The 26,419-nt window shown below is 38.2% G+C and overlaps 1 protein-coding gene across 3 annotated transcripts; it reads right to left on the bottom strand.

Moving 5' to 3' along the window:
* Positions 1 to 11,720: 11,720 nt before the first annotated feature.
* ATP5F1C (ATP synthase F1 subunit gamma) lies at positions 11,721 to 26,388 on the bottom strand. 3 transcript variants are annotated; one of them, XM_053716432.1, is made up of 10 exons: positions 26,267 to 26,388; positions 23,291 to 23,325; positions 23,039 to 23,170; positions 21,935 to 22,139; positions 18,629 to 18,772; positions 18,493 to 18,557; positions 16,309 to 16,464; positions 15,882 to 15,978; positions 12,628 to 12,663; positions 11,721 to 11,835 (listed from the first exon to the last, which is right to left on the bottom strand). In XM_053716432.1, the coding sequence occupies exons 1-9, from the start codon at positions 26,344 to 26,346 to the stop codon at positions 12,657 to 12,659; spliced, it is 921 nt and encodes a 306-aa protein (XP_053572407.1). In that variant the 5' UTR covers positions 26,347 to 26,388; the 3' UTR covers positions 11,721 to 11,835; positions 12,628 to 12,656. The 3 variants fall into 3 exon arrangements, with proteins under 3 accessions (XP_053572407.1, XP_053572408.1, XP_053572409.1); XM_053716433.1 differs by lacking the exon at positions 12,628 to 12,663; XM_053716434.1 differs by lacking the exons at positions 11,721 to 11,835; positions 12,628 to 12,663 and having other exon boundaries at positions 15,878 to 15,978.
* Between the last annotated feature and the right edge of the window lie 31 nt (positions 26,389 to 26,419).

The following is a 26,419-nucleotide window of genomic DNA, read 5'->3' as shown; positions in this document are numbered from 1 at the left end:
GCAGCCTGACAAAACTGTTAAGCGATAAACTGGTAGTGACTGTCCATATAAGCAAACCTCAGGAATTGATAGTGATCCCTGCGGATGGAAATGTGCAGGTATGCATCCTTGAGGTCCATTGTAGTTCCTTCATTGGGACAATAAACACATTTGAGTAGTAAACAGATTGGAGTAAAACCCTTGACCCTGTTGAGAAACAGGTACTGGGATGATTACCCCTATATAATTCCCGAACAAACTGTAGAAAGGCAGCCACATTTAACTGAAGTTTGGGAACATCTGACAGAAGGAATCGCCCTCGAGGAAGTCTGGACTAGAAGCCTATCAGTTAACCCTGAGAAATGATATTTTGAAACCAGGGGTCCTGGACTGACTTGCACCAGGCTTCCTGAAAGAGACTCAGTCTTCCCCCTACCAGAATAGATTCTGGTTCAGGGGCAGCACCTTCATGCTGATTAAGTGGAGTTGTTGGACTTTTTGGATTGCTTGTTCTTTGACCATGAAGAACCAGGATTCCAGGCTGAATTGGCGGGCTCAGGTTTCAGAGAAGAGGAGGACTTCTGATCTGAGGAGCGAAAGGAACAAAACAGATTTCTTTCTTTTGGATTTTTTTTTATCCTAAGGAAGAAAGGCTCCTTTTTCCCAGCAGTGACTGTCTTAATAATAGAGTCCATGTCTGAACCAAAAGAATCTTCCCTTGGAAGGAAAGAATCATCAGTCTATTTTTAGAGCTGACAAAGGATCTCCTCACCAGCACTGCCATAAACATATTTTTGACATTGATCTTAATAATGTCCATTACCGTAGAAGACAAATACTTGAGCGATTTCAAGTGCTTTAAATGCAGTTTTGGCTAGAGAGTCACACCATAATTTTCCTACTGCCGCCACACAGGTGAGAGAAACAGCCAGTCTAAGCAAAAGACCTGTTTAAAGAAATAGTTTCAGATAGAGCATGCAATTTTAAGCAACTTTCTAATTTACTCCTATTATCAATTTTTCTTCATTCTCTTGGTATCTATTTGAAAAAGCAAGAATAAAAGTTTAGGAGATGGCCCATTTTTGGTTCAGAACCCTGGATAGCGCTTGCTGATTGGTGGCTACATTTAGCAGGATATAACAGCTCTTGTATAAGTCCTTGACCTCCTCCTAGTGGCGGGATATACATCCCATTTGTTATGGAGGAATGTGGACCATCATTTTACAAAATAAATATTAATACAACAGTGTTGGTTATGCAAAACTGGGGAATGGGCAATAAAGGGAGTATCAACCTTTTTAAAAACTATAAAAATTCAGAAGTAGACTGTCCCTTTAAGTTCTAGAACCACCAATGGGTAGAACCATCCTGCTATCTTGTGCTTCAGCCTTGCCCACAGTCTGCCTCCGCAGAGGGATATTATCTCCCAAGCTCACCACCTTTGTGATGACTCAGAGCCCCAAGCTCTAAACATCAACACCAAGGGGAATGTGCTAGCTTCTACCCGCCTTACTCAAGCTTCCTCAAGCCTGGAACCTTGATGTTTGTTAAATATCTGCCTCCGGATACACTTGTCTAGGCTATCTTAAAATATAGATGCTTGCAACTTAATTTTCCTAGAGAAATATTATATAGTCAGAGTTCTGATTATTTTAATGTTAATGAATATATTTATGTTAAGGGTATAGTACTGAGGTTATTCCCCACCTCCCGCTTGTCATGGGCACCACCATATTGAACTTTAGCCATCTATACAAAATTAACTTACAGAATACGATGCAATTTATAGTCTAAAACAGGCAATAATAATATAGCCAGAAATATGAAAATATACTTTGAATACATGTTAAAGGGACACTGAACCCATCTTTTTTCTTTCGCGATTCAGATAGATCATGCAATTTTAAGCAACTTTCTAATTTACTCCCATTATCAAATTTTCTTCATTCTCTTGGTATCTTTATTTGAAATGCAAGAATGTAAGTTTAGATGCCGGCCCATTTTTGGTGAACAACCTGGGTTGTCCTTGCCGATTGGTGGATACATTCATCCACCAAGAAAACAGTGCTGTCCAGAGTTCTGAACCCAAAAGCTTAGATGCCTTCTTTTTCAAATAAAGATAGCAAGAGAACAAAGAAAATTTGATAATAGGAGTAAATTAGAAAGTTGCTTAAAATTGCATGCTCTATCTAAATCACGAAAGAAAAATTTTAGGTTCAGTGTCCCTTTAACAAAATAGGTGATCCATGCCTGAAGGACATGGAATGCCTAAACATCAGTGTGAGGAAAGATAGATAAAGAGATAGAGGTATAGGAAAACCAACATCCAAATATTAAAGTGACAGTCAAGTTCAAAATAAATTTTCATGATTCAAATAGGGCATGCAATTTTAAACAACTTTCCAATTTACGTTTATCACTAATTTTGCTTTGTTCTCTTGGTATTCTTAGTTGAATGCTAAACCTAGGTAGGCTCATATGCTAATTTCTTAGACCTTGAAGGCTGCCTCTAAACTGAATGCATTTTGACAGTTTTTCACCACTTGAGGGCTTTAGTTCATGTGTGTCATATAGATAACATTGAGCTCACGTACATGAAATTACCTAGAAGCCAGCACTGATTGGTTAAAATGCAAGTCTATCGAAACAACTGAAATAAGGGGGCAGTTTGCATAGGCTTAGATACAAGGTAATCACAGAGGTAAAACATGTATTAAAACTGTGTTGGTTATGCAAAACTGGGGAATGGGTAATAAAGGGATTATCTATCTTTTTAAAAAACACAAATTCTGGCGTTGACCGTCCCTTTAAAGACCTTACAAGAAGAGACATTTCAGAACTCTAAAACAAGTTTTCGATATCTGATTGCATCCATATGTCCCCTATTTCTCAGTAATCTTCAAGATGATCGTGTGTTTGATAAGGTAATTTCTCCATTTGGCCCAAATAATTATTTTTTTAACGTGTCCCAATGGTGGCAGAGCTGACTTCTTCCATTCACAAGGTATACAAAGCTTAGTAGCCAAAAAGATCTGTATCACCAGCCATTTCAGTCTCTTAAGTATCCTGCAGTCCATGATATGAAGTAGCCCTCTAGCTCAAGAGCACATCACTGAAAGTCCTAAATTATTACAGAGGGAATTATCCTGGTTCTATAGCTCTCCCCCTTCAATCATGAATGCTTTAGCTAGACGTTTCTACCCAAGTCACGTTATGCATCAACAGATAACCCCCCCCCCCCCCCCCCCCATACACTTTAATATACAAAGTATTAACCCTAACCTATAAAGCATTTAACAGTCTTACTCCCAACTAGATTAGAACTAGATCCCAACTCCTCTTCAAATAATCCCTGACCCGCACTCTTCCACCGCCCCCTCATAGATCAGTGTTTAGCGATAGTGTGACATAGCAAGTGGCCCACCCGCTCTCCAACTATGGAGGGATGGAGTTTTACAAGTGGCATTATGTAGTTAGCAATGGGCACCAGCTGGCCTGGTTTCTCATTGGATAACGAAGAAAACGCCAGGAGAAAAAAAAAAAAAGTGTTTCAGCTTGAGGCAGAGGATGGGGGCAATGGATAGACGCTGCAAAGTAGTGTGAAATCATTAATAAGGCAAGTAATAAAAAAATAATAAAAAAAAGATTACTTAAATAGGCTAAATTTTGTGGATGTTTATGATGCTTGATTGTGAGTGACTAACGTTTACCATCACTTTAAGTACCCATCAATCCTGCAACCAGTGTACCTTTAATGTATACTAAGCAGCCATGATGGACACCAATCAGTATTGTATTAGCACATTCCATTTACAGATAATTTGACAGTAACAGATAAACTGTTTGTTTAGTGACTGGCTTTTTTATTTTTCACATAAGACAGTGCTCTTTATATGCCCCTCATCTATGGGATGCTGATGCTTCAAATTAGTTTTACAGTCCCCCATGCTTATCCAAGAATAAAATTCTGCAAAACACAAAACCAAAATTAGGACAGGACAACAAAACTCCATCTCAGGACAACTGCTCTCTAAGCTTTTTTACCAAGTCAGGACATTTACTGGGAGCACCATTAAAAAAAAAACAAAAAAACAGAACATTCCTCTTTTTCAGAAGTGTTTTTTTAAAATAAAATTATAAATCATAAATCTCTAACCCCCATACAATTATTCTCCACCGGTGAAAAGTATCTGTCTGTTTTGAAGTACTTGGAACAGGTCTTCACTCAGTCCATCATGATATACACAATATGGTCACCAAATTTAGAGGCACAAAAACAGAATTTATGCTTACCTGATAAATTACTTTCTCCAACGGTGTGTCCGGTCCACGGCGTCATCCTTACTTGTGGGATACTCTCTTCCCCAACAGGAAATGGCAAAGAGTCCCAGCAAAGCTGGTCACATGATCCCTCCTAGGCTCCGCCCACCCCAGTCATTCGACTGACGGACAGGAGGAAATATATATAGGAGAAGCCATATGATACCGTGGTGACTGTAGTTAGAGAAAATAATTCATCAGACCTGATTAAAAAACCAGGGCGGGCCGTGGACCGGACACACCGTTGGAGAAAGTAATTTATCAGGTAAGCATAAATTCTGTTTTCTCCAACATTGGTGTGTCCGGTCCACGGCGTCATCCTTACTTGTGGGAACCAATACCAAAGCTTTAGGACACGGATGAAGGGAGGGAGCAAATCAGGTCACCTAAACGGAAGGAACCACAGCTTGCAAAACCTTTCTCCCAAAAATAGCCTCCGAAGAAGCAAAAGTATCAAATTTGTAAAATTTGGCAAAAGTGTGCAGTGAAGACCAAGTCGCTGCCTTACATATCTGGTCAACAGAAGCCTCGTTCTTGAAGGCCCATGTGGAAGCCACAGCCCTAGTGGAGTGAGCTGTGATTCTTTCGGGAGGCTGCCGTCCGGCAGTCTCATAAGCCAATCGGATAATGCTTTTAAGCCAAAAGGAAAGAGGTAGAAGTCGCTTTTTGACCTCTCCTTTTACCAGAATAAACAACAAACAAGGAAGATGTTTGTCTGAAATCTTTAGTAGCCTCTAAATAGAATTTTAGAGCACGGAATACGTCCAAATTGTGTAACAAACGTTCCTTCTTTGAAACTGGATTCGGACACAAAGAAGGTACAACTATCTCCTGGTTAATATTTTTGTTAGAAACAACTTTCGGAAGAAAACCAGGCTTAGTACGCAAAACCACCTTATCTGCATGGAACACCAGATAGGGCGGAGAACACTGCAGAGCAGATAACTCAGAAACTCTTCTAGCAGAAGAAATTGCAACTAAAAACAAAACTTTCCAAGATAGTAACTTAATATCTATGGAATGTAAAGGTTCAAACGGAACCCCTTGAAGAACTGAAAGAACTAGATTTAGACTCCAGGGAGGAGTCAAAGGTCTGTAAACAGGCTTGATCCTAACCAGAGCCTGAACAAATGCTTGAACATCTGGCACGGCTGCCAGTCTTTTGTGAAGTAAAACAGATAAAGCAGAGATCTGTCCCTTTAGAGAACTTGCAGATAATCCTTTCTCCAAACCTTCTTGTAGAAAGGATAGAATCTTAGGAATTTTTATCTTGTTCCATGGGAATCCTTTAGATTCACACCAACAGATATATTTTTTCCATATTTTATGGTAAATTTTTCTAGTTACAGGCTTTCTAGCCTGAATCAGAGTATCTATTACAGAATCTGAAAACCCACGCTTTGATAAAATCAAGCGTTCAATCTCCAAGCCGTCAGTTGGAGGGAAACCAGATTCGGATGTTCGAATGGACCCTGAACAAGAAGGTCCTGTCTCAAAGGTAGCTTCCATGGTGGAGCCGATGACATATTCACCAGGTCTGCATACCAAGTCCTGAGTGGCCACGCAGGAGCTATCAAGATCACTGAGGCCCTCTCCTGATTGATCCTGGCTACCAGCCTGGGAATGAGAGGAAACGGTGGGAATACATAAGCTAGGTTGAAGGTCCAAGGTGCTACTAGTGCATCTACTAGAGTCGCCTTGGGATCCCTGGATCTGGACCCGTAGCAAGGAACCTTGAAGTTCTGACGAGACGCCATCAGATCCATGTCTGGAATGCCCCATAATTGAGTTAGTTGGGCAAAGATTTCCGGATGGAGTTCCCACTCCCCCGGATGGAATGTCTGATGACTCAGAAAATCCGCTTCCCAATTTTCCACTCCTGGGATGTGGATCGCAGACAAGTGGCAGGAGTGATCCTCCGCCCATTGAATTATCTTGGTCACTTCTTTCATCGCCAGGGAACTCCTTGTTCCCCCCGATGATTGATATATGCAACGGTCGTCATGTTGTCTGATTGAAACCTTATGAATTTGGCCTTTGCTAGTTGAGGCCAAGCTCTGAGAGCATTGAATATCGCTCTCAGTTCCAGAATGTTTATCGGGAGAAGAGACTCTTCCCGAGACCATAGACCCTGAGCTTTCAGGGATTCCCAGACCGCGCCCCAACCCACTAGACTGGCGTCGGTCGTGACAATGACCCACTCTGGTCTGCGGAAGCTCATTCCCTGTGACAGATTGTCCAGGGTCAGCCACCAACGGAGTGAATCTCTGGTCTTTTGATCTACTTGAATCATCGGAGACAAGTCTGTATAATCCCCATTCCACTGTGTGAGCATGCACAGTTGTAATGGTCTTAGATGAATTCGTGCAAAAGGAACTATGTCCATTGTTGCAACCATCAATCCTATTACTTCCATGCACTGCGCTATGGAAGGACGAGGAACAGAATGAAGTACTTGACAAGAGCTTAGAAGTTTTGATTTTCTGACCTCTGTCAGAAAAATCCTCATTTCTAAGGAATCTATTATTGTTCCCAAGAAGGGAACTCTTGTTGACGGGGACAGAGAACTTTTTTCTTTGTTCACCTTCCATCCGTGAGATCTGAGAAAGGCTAGGACGATGTCCGTATGAGCCTTTGCTTTTGACAGGGACGACGCTTGAATTAGGATGTCGTCCAAGTATGGTACTACTGCAATGCCCCTTGGTCTTAGAACCGCTAGAAGGGACCCTAGTACCTTTGTGAAAATCCTTGGAGCAGTGGCTAATCCGAATGGAAGTGCCACAAACTGGTAATGCTTGTCCAGAAAAGCGAACCTTAGGAACTGATGATGTTCCTTGTGGATAGGAATATGAAGGTACGCATCCTTTAAATCCACGGTAGTCATAAATTGACTTTCCTGGATGGTGGGTAGGATCGTTCGAAAAGTTTCCATTTTGAACGATGGTACCCTGAGAAATTTGTTTAGGATCTTCAGATCCAAAATTGGTCTGAATGTTCCCTCTTTTTTGGGAACTATGAACAGATTGGAATAAAATCCCATTCCTTGTTCTCTTATTGGAACTGGATGTATCACTCCCATCTTTAACAGGTCTTCTACACAATGTAAGAATGCCTGTCTCTTTATTTGGTTTGAAGATAAGTGAGACCTGTGGAACCTTCCCCTTGGGGGTAGTTCCTTGAATTCCAGGAGATAACCTTGAGAAACTATTTCTAGCGCCCAAGGATCCTGAACATCTCTTGCCCAAGCCTGAGCAAAGAGAGAGAGTCTGCCCCCCACTAGATCCGGTCCCGGATCGGGGGCTATCCCTTCATGCTGTTTTGGTAGCAGTGGTAGGCTTCTTGGCCTGCTTACCCTTGTTCCAGCCTTGCATTGGTTTCCAGGCTGGTTTGGGTTGTGAAGTATTACCCTCTTGCTTAGAGGATGCAGAATTAGAGGCTGGTCCGTTTCTGCGAAAGGGACGAAAATTAGGCTTATTTTTAGCCTTAAAAGACCTATCCTGTGGGAGGGCGTGGCCCTTTCCCCCAGTGATGTCTGAAATAATCTCTTTCAAATCTGGTCCAAATAATGTTTTACCTTTGAAAGGAATGTTAAGCAATTTTGTCTTGGAAGACACATCCGCTGACCAAGACTTTAGCCAAAGCGCTCTGCGCGCCAAGATAGCAAACCCTGAATTTTTCGCCGCTAATCTAGCTAATTGCAAAGCGGCATCTAAAACAAAAGAGTTAGCCAATTTAAGTGCTTGAACTCTATCCATAACCTCCTCATACGAAGATTCTTTACTGAGCGACTTTTCTAGTTCCTCGAACCAGAAACACGCTGCCGTAGTGACAGGAACAATGCATGAAATTGGTTGTAGAAGGTAACCTTGCTGTACAAAAATCTTTTTAAGCAAACCCTCTAATTTTTTATCCATAGGATCTTTGAAAGCACAACTATCTTCGATAGGAATAGTAGTGCGTTTGTTTAGAGTAGAAACCGCCCCCTCGACCTTGGGGACTGTCTGCCATAAGTCCTTTCTGGGGTCGACTATAGGAAATAATTTCTTAAATATAGGAGGGGGAACAAAAGGTATGCCGGGCTTTTCCCACTCTTTATTTACTATGTCCGCCACCCGCTTGGGTATAGGAAAAGCGTCGGGGGGCACCGGAACCTCTAGGAACTTGTCCATCTTACATAATTTCTCTGGAATGACCAAATTGTCACAATCATCCAGAGTAGATAACACCTCCTTAAGCAGTGCGCGGAGATGTTCTAATTTAAATTTCACAACATCAGGTTCAGCTTGATGAGAAATTTTTTCTGAATCTGAGATTTCTCCATCAGACAAAACCTCCCTCATGGCCCCTTGAGATTGGTGTGAGGGTATGTCAGAACAGTTATCATCAGCGCTCTCTTGCTCTTCAGTGTTTAAAACAGAGCAATCGCGCTTTCTCTGATAAGTAGGCATTTTGGATAAAAGATTTGCTATGGAGTTATCCATTACAGCCGTTAATTGTTGCATGGTAATAAGTATTGGCGCACTAGATGTACTAGGGGCCTCCAGTGTGGGCAAAACTGGTGTAGACACAGTAGGGGATGATGTAGTATCATGTTTACTCCCCTCATTTGAGGAATCATCTTGGGCAATATCATTATCTGTGGCATTACTGTCCTTACTTTGTTTGGACACTGGCACAATTATCACATAAATTTAAATGGGGAGACACATTGGCTTTCATACATATAGAACATAGCTTATCTGATGGTACAGACATGTTAAACAGGCTTAAACTTGTCAACAAAGCACAAAAAACGTTTTAAAATAAAACCGTTACTGTCTCTTTAAATTTCAAACTGAAAACACTTTATTACTGAATATGTGAAAAAGTATGAAGGAATTGTTCAAAAATTACCAAAATTTCACCACAGTGTCTTAAAGCATTAAAAGTATTGCACACCAAATTTCAGAGCTTTAACCCTTAAAATAACGGAACCGGAGCAGTTTTTAAATTTAACCCCTATACAGTCCCAGCTATATGCTTTGCTGAGACCCAACCAAGCCCAGAGGGGAATACGATACCAAATGACGCCTTCTAGAAGCTTTTTTAGTGATTCTTAGATCCTCACACATGCATCTGCATGCCTTGCTCTCCAAAAACAACTGCGCAGTAATGGTGCGAAAATGAGGCTCAGTCTATAACTAGAAAGGCCCCCAGACTAAAAAAGGTGTCCAACACAGTGCCTGCCGTTTTTTAAACGTTCCCCAAGATTATAATGCCAATTATTAGCTAGAATCTGCATAATATGCCCCAATAAAGCAATCGTTTTAGCCCATAAAAATGTCTACCAGTTTTTAAGCCCTTTTTTAAGCCCTTTATTCTTTTATGTTTGACTAAGAAAATGGCTTACCGGTCCCCATGAGGGGAAATGACAGCCTTCCAGCATTACATGGTCTTGTTAGAAATATGGCTAGTCATACCTTAAGCAGAAAAGTCTGCTAACTGTTTCCCCCAACTGAAGTTACTTCATCTCAACAGTCCTATGTGGAAACAGCAATCGATTTTAGTTACTGTCTGCTAAAATCATCTTCCTCTTACAAACAGAAATCTTCATCCTTTTCTGTTTGAGTAAATAGTACATACCAGCACTATTTTAAAATAACAAACACTTGATAGAAGAATAAAAACTACATTTAAACACCAAAAAAACTCTTAACCATCTCCTGTGCAACGGCAAAGAGAATTACTGGGGTGGGCGGAGCCTAGGAGGGATCATGTGACCAGCTTTGCTGGGACTCTTTGCCATTTCCTGTTGGGGAAGAGAATATCCCACAAGTAAGGATGACGCCGTGGACCGGACACACCAATGTTGGAGAAATAATTCAACATTGTTTTTCTGTGTAGCAGAGATTAAAATATAAAATAAGTTTGTGCTCCATAGAAGTATAAACAGGAGATTCAAATGTAGTAGACAGTGAGGCTGTATAGCGTAGACCCTGGTTTCAGCAATTAGTCTCAGTAGCAGGTCAGGGCCAATTGACTTGCTCTACTGAAAAATAAAAAAACACAATTTTCCCCCTTAACCCTTTCGCTGCTACGCCTCTTTTTCACCCCAGTGCTGAGCCAATTTTATTTTTTTTCCCCAACTACACATTTAAACCCCTATTTAAGTCTAATTTTAGTGAGTGACCCAAAAAAGCAGATTCACAATAAGTAATTAGTATATTCATAATTCAAGGCATATGATGTATAATTTCTGATAGAGATTTTAGTAAATACTGAAAATGGCCAGGTGACCACTGTTACTAAATTGTCATCAAGGGTAGCCACATGCTTTTGGGGTTTTACAGTATATAAGAGAGGCCCCTATGTACAATTTTTTTCCTGCAAGGTGTTCACGGTTACCACCTGACTATTCAGACAAAATTCATATCTTTGTTTAAGAGGGGGACTTGACTACTAGAAAATAATAACTTTATTATTAGGGGTCTCTAGACATACGAAATATATTGCACATACGACCCATTCCCAAGCAAATCCCCATGTGTTTTTTAACGTTATTTTTGAAACATCTGCTGTGTGGTACTGCACCAACCACCATTTGACAGAACATGTGATTCTCTTTCAAAAGAGGGAAGGTTTGTAGCAGCTAACAGAGCTGAGATTGAGGGGTTTGAAGAACCTTCCCCATCCAGCTCCCTTGCAGCTGCATTGAGCTTCCTGGTTCTGCTTCCTTTGTGACATCACCACGTGCATATGTGGTCTAATTAAAGTGAATGTAAAGTTTGCGGAATGAGAGCCCGGTTTTTAAAAATCCTATTAAAAATAGAGGCACTTTCATTCATCAAACTTTACATTTCACTGGTTTTGTTAAAATACTTACCCTTTTCTTCTTGAAAGCCACTCCAGCTCTTCTCCAGCCCGTCGGAAGCCTCTTCCTACACCAGCAATGACGATTCCGACATCGTCCAATCATAGCTTCCCCCCGGGGGAATCATAGACTAAAGCAACGCTGTGCTTGGAGGAAGGCCGGGATAGTCATTTCTGACGTAGGAAGAGGCTTGCAACAGGCGGGGGAAGCGCTGAGGCGGCTTTCACGAAGAAAAGGTAAGTATTTTAAACAAAACCAGAGAAATGTAAAGTTTGATGAATGAAAGTGCCCCTGTTTTTAATAGGATTATTAAAAACCGGGCACTGGTTCATCAAAATTTACATTCACTTTAAGATAATATGAAAATCTGCCCAGTTAAGGGTTCCAAAAGATAGGAGATGAGAAACAGCTTTAGCAGATTGACGGATTACTCTGCATAAGTGAAAACAACCAAGGGGTTTAACGTGGTGGGTCATACTGAAGAAATCATTCTGCCACCTGTACATTATCATAATACAGCATTTCTGCATAAAAGGATGAATGCATCAGCTATAAAAAACACCCCAGACCATTTCCCATGTAAGAGATTTATTGTAAGATAATTTACAAATGTTCAGATAATGAATGAAAACTCTACTGGATCGAGAGATGTGACTTCTTGTAAGTTCAGCAATGGTTCTTGTTACCTGGAAGAAAATACACAAAATGATTATTGTTGTTCCAATGAACTGCTCAGCTGGTGTGATGTAACTGACAGCGTGAACTGCATCATTTCCAATTATAATTAACTTCACAGCAGTTATTGCTGTTGAGGGCCATTAACTTTACAAATCGCAGCTATACATATTTAGCACAAACCTTGCAAGTACTTAAAATATATTCTGGAATACAAGATTACACACGTTTAAAGAATCACTGCAAACTAAGCATGTGCAATTCCCATGCTAAATCACATACAGGACTATAGTTCCATTCCCATTAAACCCCACAATACATATTCTGCACAAACATTTTTGCTGTATTGTTCCACAGTTCCTATAAAGAGTTGCGATTAAGAATAAATATGAATGATAATATATATGCAGACTCTTAGCAAATATAGATAAGCTCCTGTTCATATCAAACTGTAGCATTTTACCTCTGTGGGGGGGAGGGGGTAAATACACAAATACACAGCATTACAGGGCTGCTAGTGCTAAAATTACACACTAATGAATCAGTCATTTTTAATTATATTGTGCCCTTTAAATTTGGAGATAGTCAACCAAAATGTCATGAAGTGACAAAGGAATGGAGTTGAGAAACGGTTTAGAATGCACACTACGTATTCAAAATATTACTAAAAAGCAGGAAGAAAAAAACATCAGAAAACTAACAGACTGGTAACTGGCTTTATTGGCCTCTACTATTCTATGGACAATGCTATTTTTCAGCAATCTGTAAAGTTAAGAAATAAATGCATCGCATGACGTTTTTACCTTGTGACAAAGGGTCCTGCTGGATTTCTTCATCCCCTAATAGCAGTGTCAGAAACAGAACAAGCGTGTTAAAGCAGCACACACACCATGCTAATTAATAAACACGTCAAAACTGACAATATTAGATGCTCTGTAGCAGGTCACAAATACATTACAATGCATGGAAGTTGTGTCATCCTAAAAGGGTCATGCAAACAAACACTGCCTAAAGCAATACCTGTATTTCAAATTATCATTAAGGAATTATGATTTCCCTCAATCACTTTTCTGGAGTAGATCCTGTTTAGCAAGATTGTAAATAATGGCATTTCCTATATAACAGGAGATTACTACAGAAAATCAATGTGTGGATCCCAAACAATTTTACTCCTGCTGATTAACAAAAAAAATGTTTTACACTATGCGATATGTTCCAGCGGCTTTGGCCTTATTAAGAATTGATTCAATAATGAGAGAGTTAATCAGTGGATCGTAGTGATCGTATTTGCAGTTATAGCTTAGTCGCTTAACTATGTGTTTAACGCAAGCAACACAGTAGTTTGCAATCTTCTGGCAGACACAGGGTTAAGGCTAGTTGCAGTATCAGTAAAAAAAAAAAAAATAGCTATGTAAAAAATGTTTCAAATGTGGCATTTGAAATGCACAGCAGCTCTTTTAAAAAGGTAATTTATGTACCACACTGCAAGTACATTACACAGATGCTTCTCTTAAAGGGACAGTTAAACACGGCAATGCTTTAAAATATCATTGAAATGTGCATTTTTATATCCATTGCATTTTTTCATTAAAATCAGCATCACAGAAGGCAAATGCCTGACATAAAAAAATCGTTCTCTGCACATTCACAAAGATCTGAAAATAACCCTATTGTAATAAATAAAATGTTATAATGACCAATACTGTGTTTATATTTAAGGGGTTAATGAAATTCTCGCTTGAAGAGTGCTCATATACTGCCAGCAATGAAAACAGTGAATCGATATGCTATACACACACACATCAACCGCTCACACTCCCATGCCTGTAACAGGCTGACTGAAGTTGCTGCACACGCGTGTCAGCTGTGTGTGGGCGAGGGCGTTGCTACAGGAAGCTTAGGGGAAGTGATAGACTATAGATAGGCAGAATTGTTAATACCACTGATAAAGCCAGTAGGTACAGAGCAATTGTGAAGGAAATTTTCCAAATAAAAATGCACATTTCATTCATAATTAAAGAACTTTTTGAATGCTGCAAACTTTAAATAAACGTTGACAGTTCTTTTAGAATACTGCTAGAAGTAATAACGCTCACATGAACTGCTGCCAATAAGGGGTTAGGCCACATGCGTTTACAGACTTGTACATGCTCAAAATGCCGTCAGTGATTACAGAATACAAACTGAGCACACGCTCCGCTTGTTAAATGCATGTCTTCTTGCACTATAATAGCATTATAGCATTCACATGTATATTGCAAAAATGCCTTTAACGATATTTTGGAAAACACAAAATATGCCACTGTGCTTTTTAAGAGGTGTGTTAAACAGTAAATACAGGCTAGACATAGTGACGTATTCAAAGCAAAGATAAGCCTTAGAACATGAAGCTGTATTTACTTATAATTATATTAGCTGTTTAATGAAAATATAAAGTACTTTAGTTTCTATAAAGTAATGGGGGCAAACATGTTTGAACTAGTTTTTTTATTGATCTCTGTGCAAACAAGACAGCATTGGAACCCTTTTGGATGATACTATGTTCTACACAGACTTATTGCCTGCTTTACATCTGTCACTAATTGTCGTTAGCAGGAAGGATAGATAAGAGGAGATTTAAGTTAAAAATGGTGGCACCCATTACTTTTTAGAAAGTTAGTGGAATTTAAAAAGGCCAACCATTTTAAATTACAAGAAACAGGGACAAAATAAAGTATACTGCAAAGTTTAACTACATAATTAAAAATTTATATTACAAACTCATACTCTAATATTGCTTTTAAATACCAATTTTAGTTCCCTTTATTTAAGAGCTTTTTTTGCTTTGAAAACGTTTTTTCCTCAAAAAAAATAAATCTTATTTCAAAGAATTAGCTCATAAAAAGCCGTCAGACAAGAAATATAATGCTGCATGCAAATTACAGGCTTAGCAATGATCAACAGCTATTTATTTGCATTATATGTTAATATGTTTAAAAGCTGCAGTTCCAGCATTAACAAAACATCTTCCCCAAAACAGAAAATAAAAGCAAACTACAGAAATTGGATAGGTGGGTTCCTCTTTATGGAAATGGACATACAATTTAACAACTTTCCAATTAATTTCTATTAACAAAATTTGCTTCATTATCTTGGTATCCTTTGTATAAGAAGCAGAAATGCACTACTGGGAGCTAGCTAAACAATCAGATAAGCCAATGCCAAAAAGTCAGCCACCAATCACATCCTAGCACTCAATCCTGCATTGCTGCTCCTGCATCTACACAGATCTGCTTTACAACAAAGGAATGAGATTATGAAGTACAATGGAAAGTTGTTTAAAATTGTGTGCTTTATCTTAATCAAAGAACATTTTCAAATGTTATGTCCCTTTAGGACAATTATTAACAAGCTAAGGTGTACACCATACACAAGATATTCCAGGGTTAAAGGGACAGTCAACACCCATGAAAACGTTATCCCATACCTTAAAAGAGCCTGCACCGGCATCCCATCTTCAATAAAACTAACATTAGGTGGCTAATCTTCAATGAACATTTAGTTAACAACAGCAGATATGGCCGCCAAACTCCTCCCCGTTACGTAGGAGGCTTCTTCTCTAAGTCTTCAGCCAATGCGAATCAAATCCTCGGCTAGATTCTTTAGCCGCGTTCATGGAGACACTGCTCTATTTCGAATAGCGAGCGTGCGCATTAGAAATTGAACAGTGTCCCTGTGAACGAGTATGCATTTAAAACAAGAAGCCTCCTACGTAACAGGGGGAGGAGTTTGGCAGCTATATCTGCCGCTGTTAACTAAATGTTCATTGAAGATTAGCCACCTAACGTTATTGAAGATGGGATGCAGTGCAGGCTCTTTTTTTGCTTGATCTAAGGTAAAGTTTTCATTGGTGTTGACTGTCCCTTTAAGTTAAAAAATGACCTGCTCTAATTCGTTAGAGAATGTCATGTTTTGACTATTATGTACCTTATCATAACCCAATACTAAAATATTAACAAAATGTGCTTAAAGTCCCTAACAAACACATTTAACAGATATACGAGTCTACTTAACTTACAGAGCAGCAGCACCAGAGATGATCTCAATCAGTTCCTTGGTGATCACAGCTTGACGGGTACGGTTGAATGTCAACGTCAGTTTGTCAATAATTTCAGCTGCAAATAAACAATAAACAATATTCTGTTATGTATATGTCCTAACTACAGTTTAAATAAACTGTTGGTTTTATCATATTGCTCTGCATTTTAAATCCCTTTTCTCACATTGACATATTACATTACAAACAATGCATGAAGAATAAATGATCTTGCAATTTGGTTAATAGCAATTCACGATACAGACCTTTGTTAAACCAGAATATTAAAACTATACTCTCAATCGTAAGTGAAATTATGTCACATTTGTTTTACCAAGCTGTATATATTTCTCTTTAAACCCCCCCCCCCAAAAAAAAACAATAAAATGTAAATAAAATATGAGCTCACAAGCATTCTTGCTGGCGTTGTCCATAGCTGTCATCCTGGCGCTCTGCTCGCTGGTGGTGGACTCTTTCAGAGAGTAATAAATGACATTCACCAGAGCAAATTCCTGATAGTTTCGCAGCACATCAGCATCAATATCATCATAGATACTCATATTTTCTAAAAGGGAATAATAATTAAAAAAAAAAAAAAATTATATATATGCCAGGGGAAGTTATAGACCATAAAATGTGGTGGTGCAAAAGGTTTATCACAAAATATAAAAATAAATATCCCAGATGCAAGGAGGAGTTTAAATGAGGGATCTCATCAACTAGTATATTAAGTCCTTTTAAAATCCCCCTCTCCATTGCTCTTCAAAGGGCACTGGACATGTAACTAATTCACTTCCTTGTACATACTGAAGGAGACCAGATATGTAAATGTTCTCCCAAGACTGCAAAGTAACAATTTCATATATAGGTATACCTCACTCATACAGTGTGTTAGGGACCGGAACCCCACTGTTAAGTGAAAACCGCCTTAAAGGGAGAGTAAACTTAAAAAAATAATGTTATATAATTCTGCACATAGTGCAGAATTATATAACATTATCTTAGCGGCAGCTTTCTAAATCAAAAGCATTCTGAGATTTTTGCTAGCAAAGTTGGACTTACCTGGTCTCCGCTCCAGGCTCTTAACGGGTCTTGATTTTCAAAAGTGCTTCACGGACGCACTGTCTAATCACAGCGTGCCTGATCGCACCATTGAACTGAATGTAGCGCACTCCCGCTACCAGACATAAAATCTCGGAATGCTTTGATTTAGAAACCTGCCTCTAAGATAATGTTATATAAATCTGCACTATGTGCAGAATTATGTAACTTTTTTTTTTTTTTTTCATTTAACAATTTTATTTAGTTTTCAAACAGGTGTACAGAAATAAAGTTTGTACATACACTTTTCAAGATTATATAACATTTTTTTAAGTTTAATGTTTCTTTAAAGTGAAACAACGTGGTTTTAGCTTTCTTTTCAGTTGCCAGTGGGTTTAAAAATATGTTTGAACTAACATATATTAGCGGTACAATAGTTCTAAGTTTAGATTAACACTAGCACAGCACTTAATAAAAATTGTACCTTTAAAATAGTGACAATTACTGTAGTAAAATTTGACAGACTGCAACACAGGCTGCACTGTAATGCTTTAAACACAGTGAACTGCACATAACAAAATGATGCCAGTGACTTTTCTTGCAATCTCACAATGAGTACAGCACCGTTTCAAAATCCTTGTTTTAATTGCTGCTCTTCCATATGTATAATGATATATATATATATATATATACATACATATACACCACACACACTGTATATCCCCAATTCTATCAGTCATCAAGTTTTTGGATTCCATTGAGGCAGACGGACTAATAGAAATAGTTCTTTTGGGCATTTACCAGGAGGATAGACTAATAGTAATGGCTTTTTAAACTACAATTCCCAGTTCAAATGTCACTTAAACAATCTGTGCGTGCACACGTTTAAGGCCTTAAGTCCCCATACTTTGAAAGGAGGTGTTGGCAGAGTATTGCGAATGATGTAACAGCACCTATAAAAGGTAAGTGCACACCACACCGCTATTCACCAAATGACACCAATGAATTTGCCATATATGCCTTTAAATAAGAAAAATTCTAATTTAGCCTAAACCAAAATAAGCTCAAATTGAGAAGGTAAAAAATTAATAAATATGGTCTCAGTGGATCTAACCAGCAATTGCACGGACTTAAAACATCTGCTGTTAAAAATGTCAACATTGCATAAATGTGCACCCCAATTTTTTTTTTAGCCATGCCTTTCCATCATATGCAAGTGAGGTAGCTCAGTTGGTAAAATGCTCTGACTACAAAAAAAGCCTGTTTAAAAGATCCAAGGTCACAGGTTCAAATCCCGGCAGGGCCAACTCAGCCCTTTATCCTTACGAAGTCGATAAAATGAGTACCATTAAAGTGTGTAATAGTAACAACTATTACTATTCAGCTGCCAATTCGGTTAATTCCAAGAGCGAGCGCTGAAAAAGCGCTTTGAGTCCCACTGGGAGAAAGGCGCTATATAAATACTAGTAGTTATTATTTTAAACATATATAATTCCCCCTCCCTACATGTAGCATATTTCCTTAAAAAAAAAAAAAAAAAAAAAAAACTTACCAGAGTTTGCGATGGTGTCAAGAGAGAAAATAGGTTTTTCATCTGTCCGGTAAGAGATGACAGACCTGAACAGTAAATAACAATTAGTTTTATAGAACATAAGAAATGATAAAGGTCATCCCGAGACTAAACTCACCTGAATCGGTTAAACACAACTGTTCCTTGGTCAAACTCATAGCCTGAATTCAGCAGCTCAGATGCGATTACTGATGCATCATTAAATGTTGGTGGTTTCCTACCCACTTCCTTAAAGGTCAAAAGAAAGTGTCCTCCATGAGTCCTTTGAGGATATATATATAAAAAAAGTCAGTATTTGTTCTACTTTGTAGCCATACTATGAATAACATAGAAATATGACAATTAAACCTACATTGCCAATATATGTAAAGTTAATTTTCATAAAAAGGGACATAAAACGCCTTGAGACTAATATATATATATATATATATAAATATTTGCATAGGAAATTAGCACATCTAGGCAAGTATCCCCGCTTGCTTTTCATGCATACTTGCCTAGATGTGCTAATTTCCTATGCAAATATTTACATTGATTTAATTTTGAGACATGGAGGATTTTAATTTCAGTTTTTTTTTTTTTATCTCCCCCCATAATAAATTTTTTATATATATATATATATATATATATATATATATATATATATTTTTTTTTTTTATTTGTAACCATGGATGTGGACAGCCTGTACACCGTGATTCCTCATGTAGGAGGATGGCAGGCTGTCAGGTCCATGTTAAGTTTATCGTTGGCATATGCGGGACCCCCATAGAGTTCCTGCTTGAACTGTTAACTTGTTTGAAAAAGAATTATTTCAAATTTGAGAAGGAATTCTTTCTACAAATAGCAGGGACTACTATGGGTTTGAATATGGCTCCCGCATATGCCAACCTATACATGCTTTGGTATGAAACCTTCATAATGAAGACCTTGTCTGTTTCGAACATAAAATTTTATGTTAGGTATATAGACGATGGTGTTTCTGGTCTGGAGGGGTACAGTGGATTCATTAGTGAATTTGATAGATACTCTTAACAACTTGGAGTCATCGATACAGTTTAAATATGGAGTACAGTACGGATACATTATCTTTTTTGGACCTTAGTATCACGAAATATGCATGTGAGGGAGGCTTTAGATTTGCCACTTCATTATTTTCCAAATCAAAGGATAAAAATTCTTTACTTTTATCAACTAGTTTTCATCCTGAACATCAGAAGAGGAGTGTTATCTCCTCACAATTCATGCGAGTGGCACGTAATAATACACTCATTAACACTAGATCAACACAAGAAGACATGAAGATGAAACTTAAGGAGAGGGGCTACAGATCACAAGACATCAATAAAGCACAGGAGAAAGTGCCACATTATGATCAAAGAGCCCTTTTAAACAAGAGGAATATTGAGAAAGATACCACCAACAAAATCAATTTCATCACGACATTTACCCCCCTACACAAAGTGTTGAAGTCTGTCCGAACAAATTGGGACATTGTGAAATCCAACGGATTACTTCCATTTTCACAATCTGAGGCACCCCGAATTGTATACTGAAAGGCTCCAAACATTCTAGTACACAATGACCCGCTAAGGTGCTATCAAAAAGGCACTTGGATGGATGGCAAAAAGAAGTTGGGTTGCTATACATGTGGGGACTGTACCACATGCAATAGCATGATTACGGGATCTCAGTTTCATCATCCCCATACAGGAAGAAGCTACAAGATTTATCACATGTACCAACAGTTTTGTGATTTATATTTTGACATGTCCGTGTTCTCTTGTTTATGTTGGCAAGACCTACCACATTTAGGGAGAGGATGGCCAATCACTGTCACGCCATAAGAGTTGCAATTGAGAAACAAACATCGGATCAGTCTGTGGCCAGACATTTTATGCAAGCAGGGCACACTGCTGCCAGTCTTAGAACTATGCTAATTGACTATGTGCCACCACTAGAGGTGGAGACAGACATAGAAAGCTCTTCCAGTTTGAGGCGTCATGAATTTATCGTTTGGACACTGTAGCCCCCAGAGGTTTAAATACAATGTGTTTTTGTAGCTGGATTTTTATATGACTGTTCGGTCTAGGTCTCATCTGGCACAGAGATAATAACAGAGCATTACCTCCTAAGTGAACATCTACTGTCTGGCTCAAGTTATGCTATATAAATTTGGGCTATATAATATTAAAGTGTATAATCCGCCTATGTGAAGTTTATACCATGGTATGATGGGCACGAAGGGGTATCAGGTATCACTGTAAAGTTGTATATTTTAAGTAGCCTAATCCTGATCTTTGGATGGGCTATACAGTTTTGTATATAATTAATGAATAGTGATTTTAATATTGTTGGGGTAAGTTTCCGTGATCGGTTGTGCCGTTGCGATTCTCTGATACAGTGGATTGTCTGTACTGCGACGTAATTGCACAAGGGGGAGCGGTCATGCTAATTAGCCATGTGCTCCTGTATTACTAGTGAATTTAGCTAGTTGTGATGTGGCGATATTGCATTGGCCCAACCGAACCGGAAATGAGTAGCACATTTGTGTTAAATAGGGGTAGCGTTTGTGTTGTGTAGAGAACACTTGGATACAGATAGGATCACCCATTGAGAAAGGTACCAGTCCGGTACAGAAACGTTTGGGGGTATTTGCTCATGAAATTGTGATGTAATTAAACTGGAATTTACTTTCCAAGACCGGTGAGTGCAGCGTTTTATTCTACTGAAGGATAAAAGGAGTGTGTATGTATATACATACATACATACTACTCCAAATAAGGTAAGTGGTGAGGGGAGTTTGGCCATTGGAAAACAATTGCAGGTGTTAATGTATTGGTCAAGTCTCCACATTCAGATGGTATGTTAATTTAAAGGGATTGTAAAGTTTAATGAATAGGTGCCCGGTAACTAAAAGTAATCTTAAAACAGGGGCACTTTCATTCATTAAACTTTACAATGACGCTTATTTTTTTTAAATACTTACCTTTGTGTTATGGTAAACATAACCGATCCTCGGCCCGCAGCTCAGCTTTCTTTAGCAGATCGATGACTAATCCGCCTTCCTCCAATCGGTGTGTGCCCCCTTTGGCGTCTAGTTCGTGAGGCACACAACGATTGGAGGAAGACGTCATCGATATACTAATGAGAGCAGGAGCTGTGAGCAGAGGATTGGCCTTATGTTTACCATAACACAAAGGTAAGTATTTTAAAAATCATTGTAAAAAAATAACGAATGAAAGCGCCCCGATTTTTAAGATTGCTTTTAGTTACCGGGCACTTATTCATTAAAGTTTACAATCACTTTAACGACTATGGTAAGAGCATTTTAATTACAAGGTGTTTTATGTCACTTTATAATGTCCTTTTCTTAAAATTAAATATCACTACCTTCTTGTTACAGAGAAACAAACATAACAGTCACCTTTGAAGAAGACCTCTCAGTTTGTCACCGATTCCAACCACCATAACTTCCTTGCCCGAGCCGGAAAGGCTATTAATTTCATTCTTAATAACCTTTGCTACAGACGAGTGAATAGCACCGCAGAGACCTCGATCAGAGGAGACACCAATTATCAGGTGCTTCTTCTGCTCTTCTGGAGCCTTAATCTCAGCTTTCTCGTACAAAGCTAAAAAAGAAAATACTCTTTAATTTTACTTGTACTCCTTAAAAGGGACATGAAACACAACATCTCTCTTTCATGGGTTAGATAGAGGATACAATTTTAAAATAAAAAGTTTCCAATTTACTTCATTCCCTTGCAAACCTTGTTGAAAAGCAGTTAGGTAGGCTCAAGAGAGTGCATGTCTACAGCACTATATGGCAGCAGTTCTTCAATAATACCTTTAACAATCTCATTTGAAAGAGCACTAGATGGCAGCAGTGTTTACTACCATGTAGTGTTCCATCACACAGGCAGGCTACATACCTAGGTATGCTCTAGAAAACAAAAACATGAGAGCTAAGCAAATATAATAAAAGTTGGAAACGGTTAAAAACTTATGAATCACAAAAGAAAAATAATCTTAAAAAAAGGGGGCGACAAATCTAGCTTCCTCCAAACGTATGCCCCATCTGGCATCCAGCTTGAGGGGCACGCAATGATTGGAGGAAGAAGGATTAGTCATCGATCTGCTAAATACAGTAGGAGATGCAGGCAGAGGATCGGCACTACGTTTACCATAATACAATGTTAAATATTTTTAAAAAGAAGAGTCTTAATGAATTAAAGTGCCCCTGTTTTTTTAAGATTATTTTTAGACACTGGTCAGTAAATTATACATTTTTACAATCATTTTGACAGTGCCTATGTTGGCCAGCACTAATCACCATACTTATTAACCATTAAAATATATAACATAAAACACTGTGCACTAAAAGGTAGATAGATATGCAACAATAATCAAATATTGCTCCATATCCATCTACCTTTTAGAGCTCGGTGTTGTATGTTATTTTCTTTTTGTCGTATGTTTTGGTTAAATTACACACACACTATATATCATTTTTTTTTAACTATTAAATTACCCAAAGAACCAGTTCCATAAACCCGAGCCGGCTTCAGCTCCCTCTCAGCTTTGGCATACTTCGACGCTGCCACCATTTTCATGGACTGGGTAATCTTTTGAATGTTCTTGATGGACTTCAACCGTCTTGTAACTAGCAAAAAAGGGGAGAATTAGCTATTTACATGATCCTCATTATAAATACTAGCACACAAGGAACGCCTCAATAGATTACGTATACAAATGAATCATGGCAAAAAAAGGTTATACTTACTGTCTTTTAAAGTTGCCATGTTCCTGACTTGGACCCTAAGGAAGAACAAAAGTTAAACTCATTAAACCAGGGCTCGACAAACCCAGGAGCCTAGTAGCCACTGGCTCCTAGAATTTTACCCCTGGCTCCTAACTTTTTGGGTTATTCTCCATATTTCTATTTACAAATACCACTGCCTGGCTCCTAAATATTCCTACTGGCTCCTAAATTTTTAACAAAATTTGTCAACCCCTGCAACATACAATACAACACACAATAGATATGTATTACACACACACATTGTATTATTAAACTGTTCCACCAATATTGTAAGTTAAAGGGACAGAAAACCCCCAAATTTTCTTTCATGATTCAGATAGAACATACAATTTTAAACAACTTTTCAATTTACTTCTATTATAAAATGTGCTTTATTCTCTTGTTATCCTTTGCTGAAGGAACAGAATTGCACTACTGGCAGCTAGCTGAACACATCCAGTTAGCCAATCACAAGAGACAAATGTGTGCACGCACCAATCAGCAGCAAGCTCCTACAAGTGTAGGATATGTACGTATTCTTTTTCAACAAGAGATACCAAGAGAATGAAGCCTATTTGAAAATAGAAGTGCATTTAAAAGGGTCTTAAAATGACATGCTCTATCTGAATCATGCAAGTTTAAATTTAGACTTTCCTATCCCTTTAATGGGTATGATAAAATGCCGCAAATTAAACATGATCAGTGATTTCTCTTTTTACAAGGTGACAAGCTTCACTTTGCTTACACAATTCCTGCAACTGAAGGGCAATCTGTATGGGAAAAATAACTGTACTGTGCAGAATAAAGTTATTGAAGTTTAGAAACTTTCATGATTTAGATAAAGCATACTTAAAAAAAATACAATTTGCTTTACCACTCTTGATAACCTTTGTGGGTAGGCTCAGAAGCGTGCATGTGCCTTGGGCACTATGGAAGTAGAGTTTGTTGTTCTTACCATCTCTAATGGAAGTGTATTAACATTTTCAAAGAAACCAAGGTGAAAGTCAAAGGCACTTTACATTTGTCTTAAAGGGTTACTAAACCCAAATTTTAGAAGTCACCAATCAGCAAACGCTACCCAGGTGCTGAACCAAAAATGGGCTGGCTCCTAACCTTACTTTTGTGCTTTTTTAAATAAAGCTAGCAAGAGAACAGAGAAAAATAAAATAGGAGTAAATTAGAAAGTTGCATGCGCTATCTGAATTATGAAAGAAGACATTTGGGTTTGGAGTCCCTTTAAGCATTCAGATATTAGAAAAACATTCTCTAACACTAATTTACCAAATAAAATGTTACAAAAATTAGTCCAACGTAAAATAGCTTTATCATCAAGGCAGGATGTGTTAAATGTCCCTTTACGACGGTCTAACATCTTGTTTTTTTTTGCAAAACTTGTGCTTTGTCCCACACTCCCTAGAGAGGCTAAAAAGTAACTTAGGTTTTCAAAATGCTACAAATAGCATAAACCACCTATTTGATTAGCGGAATTTCAGTTTAAAGAATAAGCTTTTTGGCCTCTCTAGGGAGTGCGAGACAAAACACTTTTTACACAAAAGCAAAAAAAAAGGTATTTAATGGTCTTTTAATTTGACTATTTTCTATTATTGTTTTTAAAGTCTTAGTGCAATTTAAAATGACCTAGGACAGTAAGAGGAGCAAAACCTTATAGACCTATAGTACCCTAACAGGTAAATTTTAATGACTAATACCACAGTGAAGCATCCGTTTTATAATATATGACCAGTCATTAAGATTTTTGATGTTTAAAAATAACAATAAATCAAGAAGTTGAATTAGGAAAAAACACAAAGCTATTTAAAGTCACTGGGTGAAGGACATGTATAGGTGACCTTTAACATGTTCCAGCTATCACATTGAAAACTAATTGACTTACATGGTACTAGCAAAACTATAGCTCATTAACAGTTCACCATATCAAAATGTTTTATACTCAACAGGTAGTTACAGCAAGTGGTCTAAAGGTTTAGAGAACCAGGTGCCATACACGACAAAGCCCTGATTACATCCTATTAGTTTTCAGAAGACCACAGGATATATATATATATATATATATATATATATATATATATATACATACACACACACATATATATATACATACACACACACATATATATATACATACATTTATACACATATATATATATATATATATATACACACACACAGACATATACTTAAGTCACGAATACATTTCTTCAATAAGATTGCTAGTATCCAATATATAGACTATAGGAGATTACAAATTACTTTCCCCACTGTAGTTTGTAGGAAAATATTAAGCATTAAAAAAAATACCTAAGTGTCTGCAATATATTATATATGGACAAAACTGAACGTGTATATATATATATATATATATATATATATATAAATAAATCTGAAATGAGGTAGTTTTAAACTTCAGTACAAAGGTTTGGTCCCGAATGATATCACCTGGCATCAAAACTAAGTACTATGAGGAGTTACTGATTCCTTTCAAACGTATTACACCCAATGGGTTGAGTTTCAGCCAATGTCAGGTTTGACACATTCATAAGAACTTGAAAAGATTTGTGGTTTAGGATCCAGGTCACCTCATTCCAATTAAAGCAGCAGTGTTATTATTATACTGCAATAAATAAAGCATTGCTATGTGCTGTGTTTTATTATTATACTGCAATAAATAAAGCATTGCTATGTGCTGTGTTTTATTATTATACTGCAATAAATAAAGCATTGCTATGTGCTGTAAATGTTATTTATACCACCGGTGACATTAGCTATTATATGCACAAGGGCTGACTACATGAGCAGCGCGCAGGCCGAGCCCCTGTGACTACCCTCACTGCTAGCACCGTGCACATCACAAGCTGCGTGAGTCCTAGCCCCACCAAACCTCCGTATGACACAGCTTGTGACAGCCCCTTCCTGGCCCACACCGGACCCCGCTCTTACCATTGTGGCTGGAAAACGAAGGCGCTGCTGCGGGACAACATGGTGACTACCGGCAAGGTCAGACAGCGCAGGACGCGCATGCGCACTAGGAAGCAATGGAAGAGCTAGCGGGATGAGAAGATCTCACGAGAGTTAGTTTAATGTCACTGGTGC

The sequence above is a fragment of the Bombina bombina genome, chromosome 6 (assembly GCF_027579735.1).
Source record: "Bombina bombina isolate aBomBom1 chromosome 6, aBomBom1.pri, whole genome shotgun sequence".
Taxonomy (NCBI): domain Eukaryota; kingdom Metazoa; phylum Chordata; class Amphibia; order Anura; family Bombinatoridae; genus Bombina; species Bombina bombina.
Note: the sequence above shows the minus strand (reverse complement) of the source record. Positions and strands in the feature narration are given on the sequence as shown.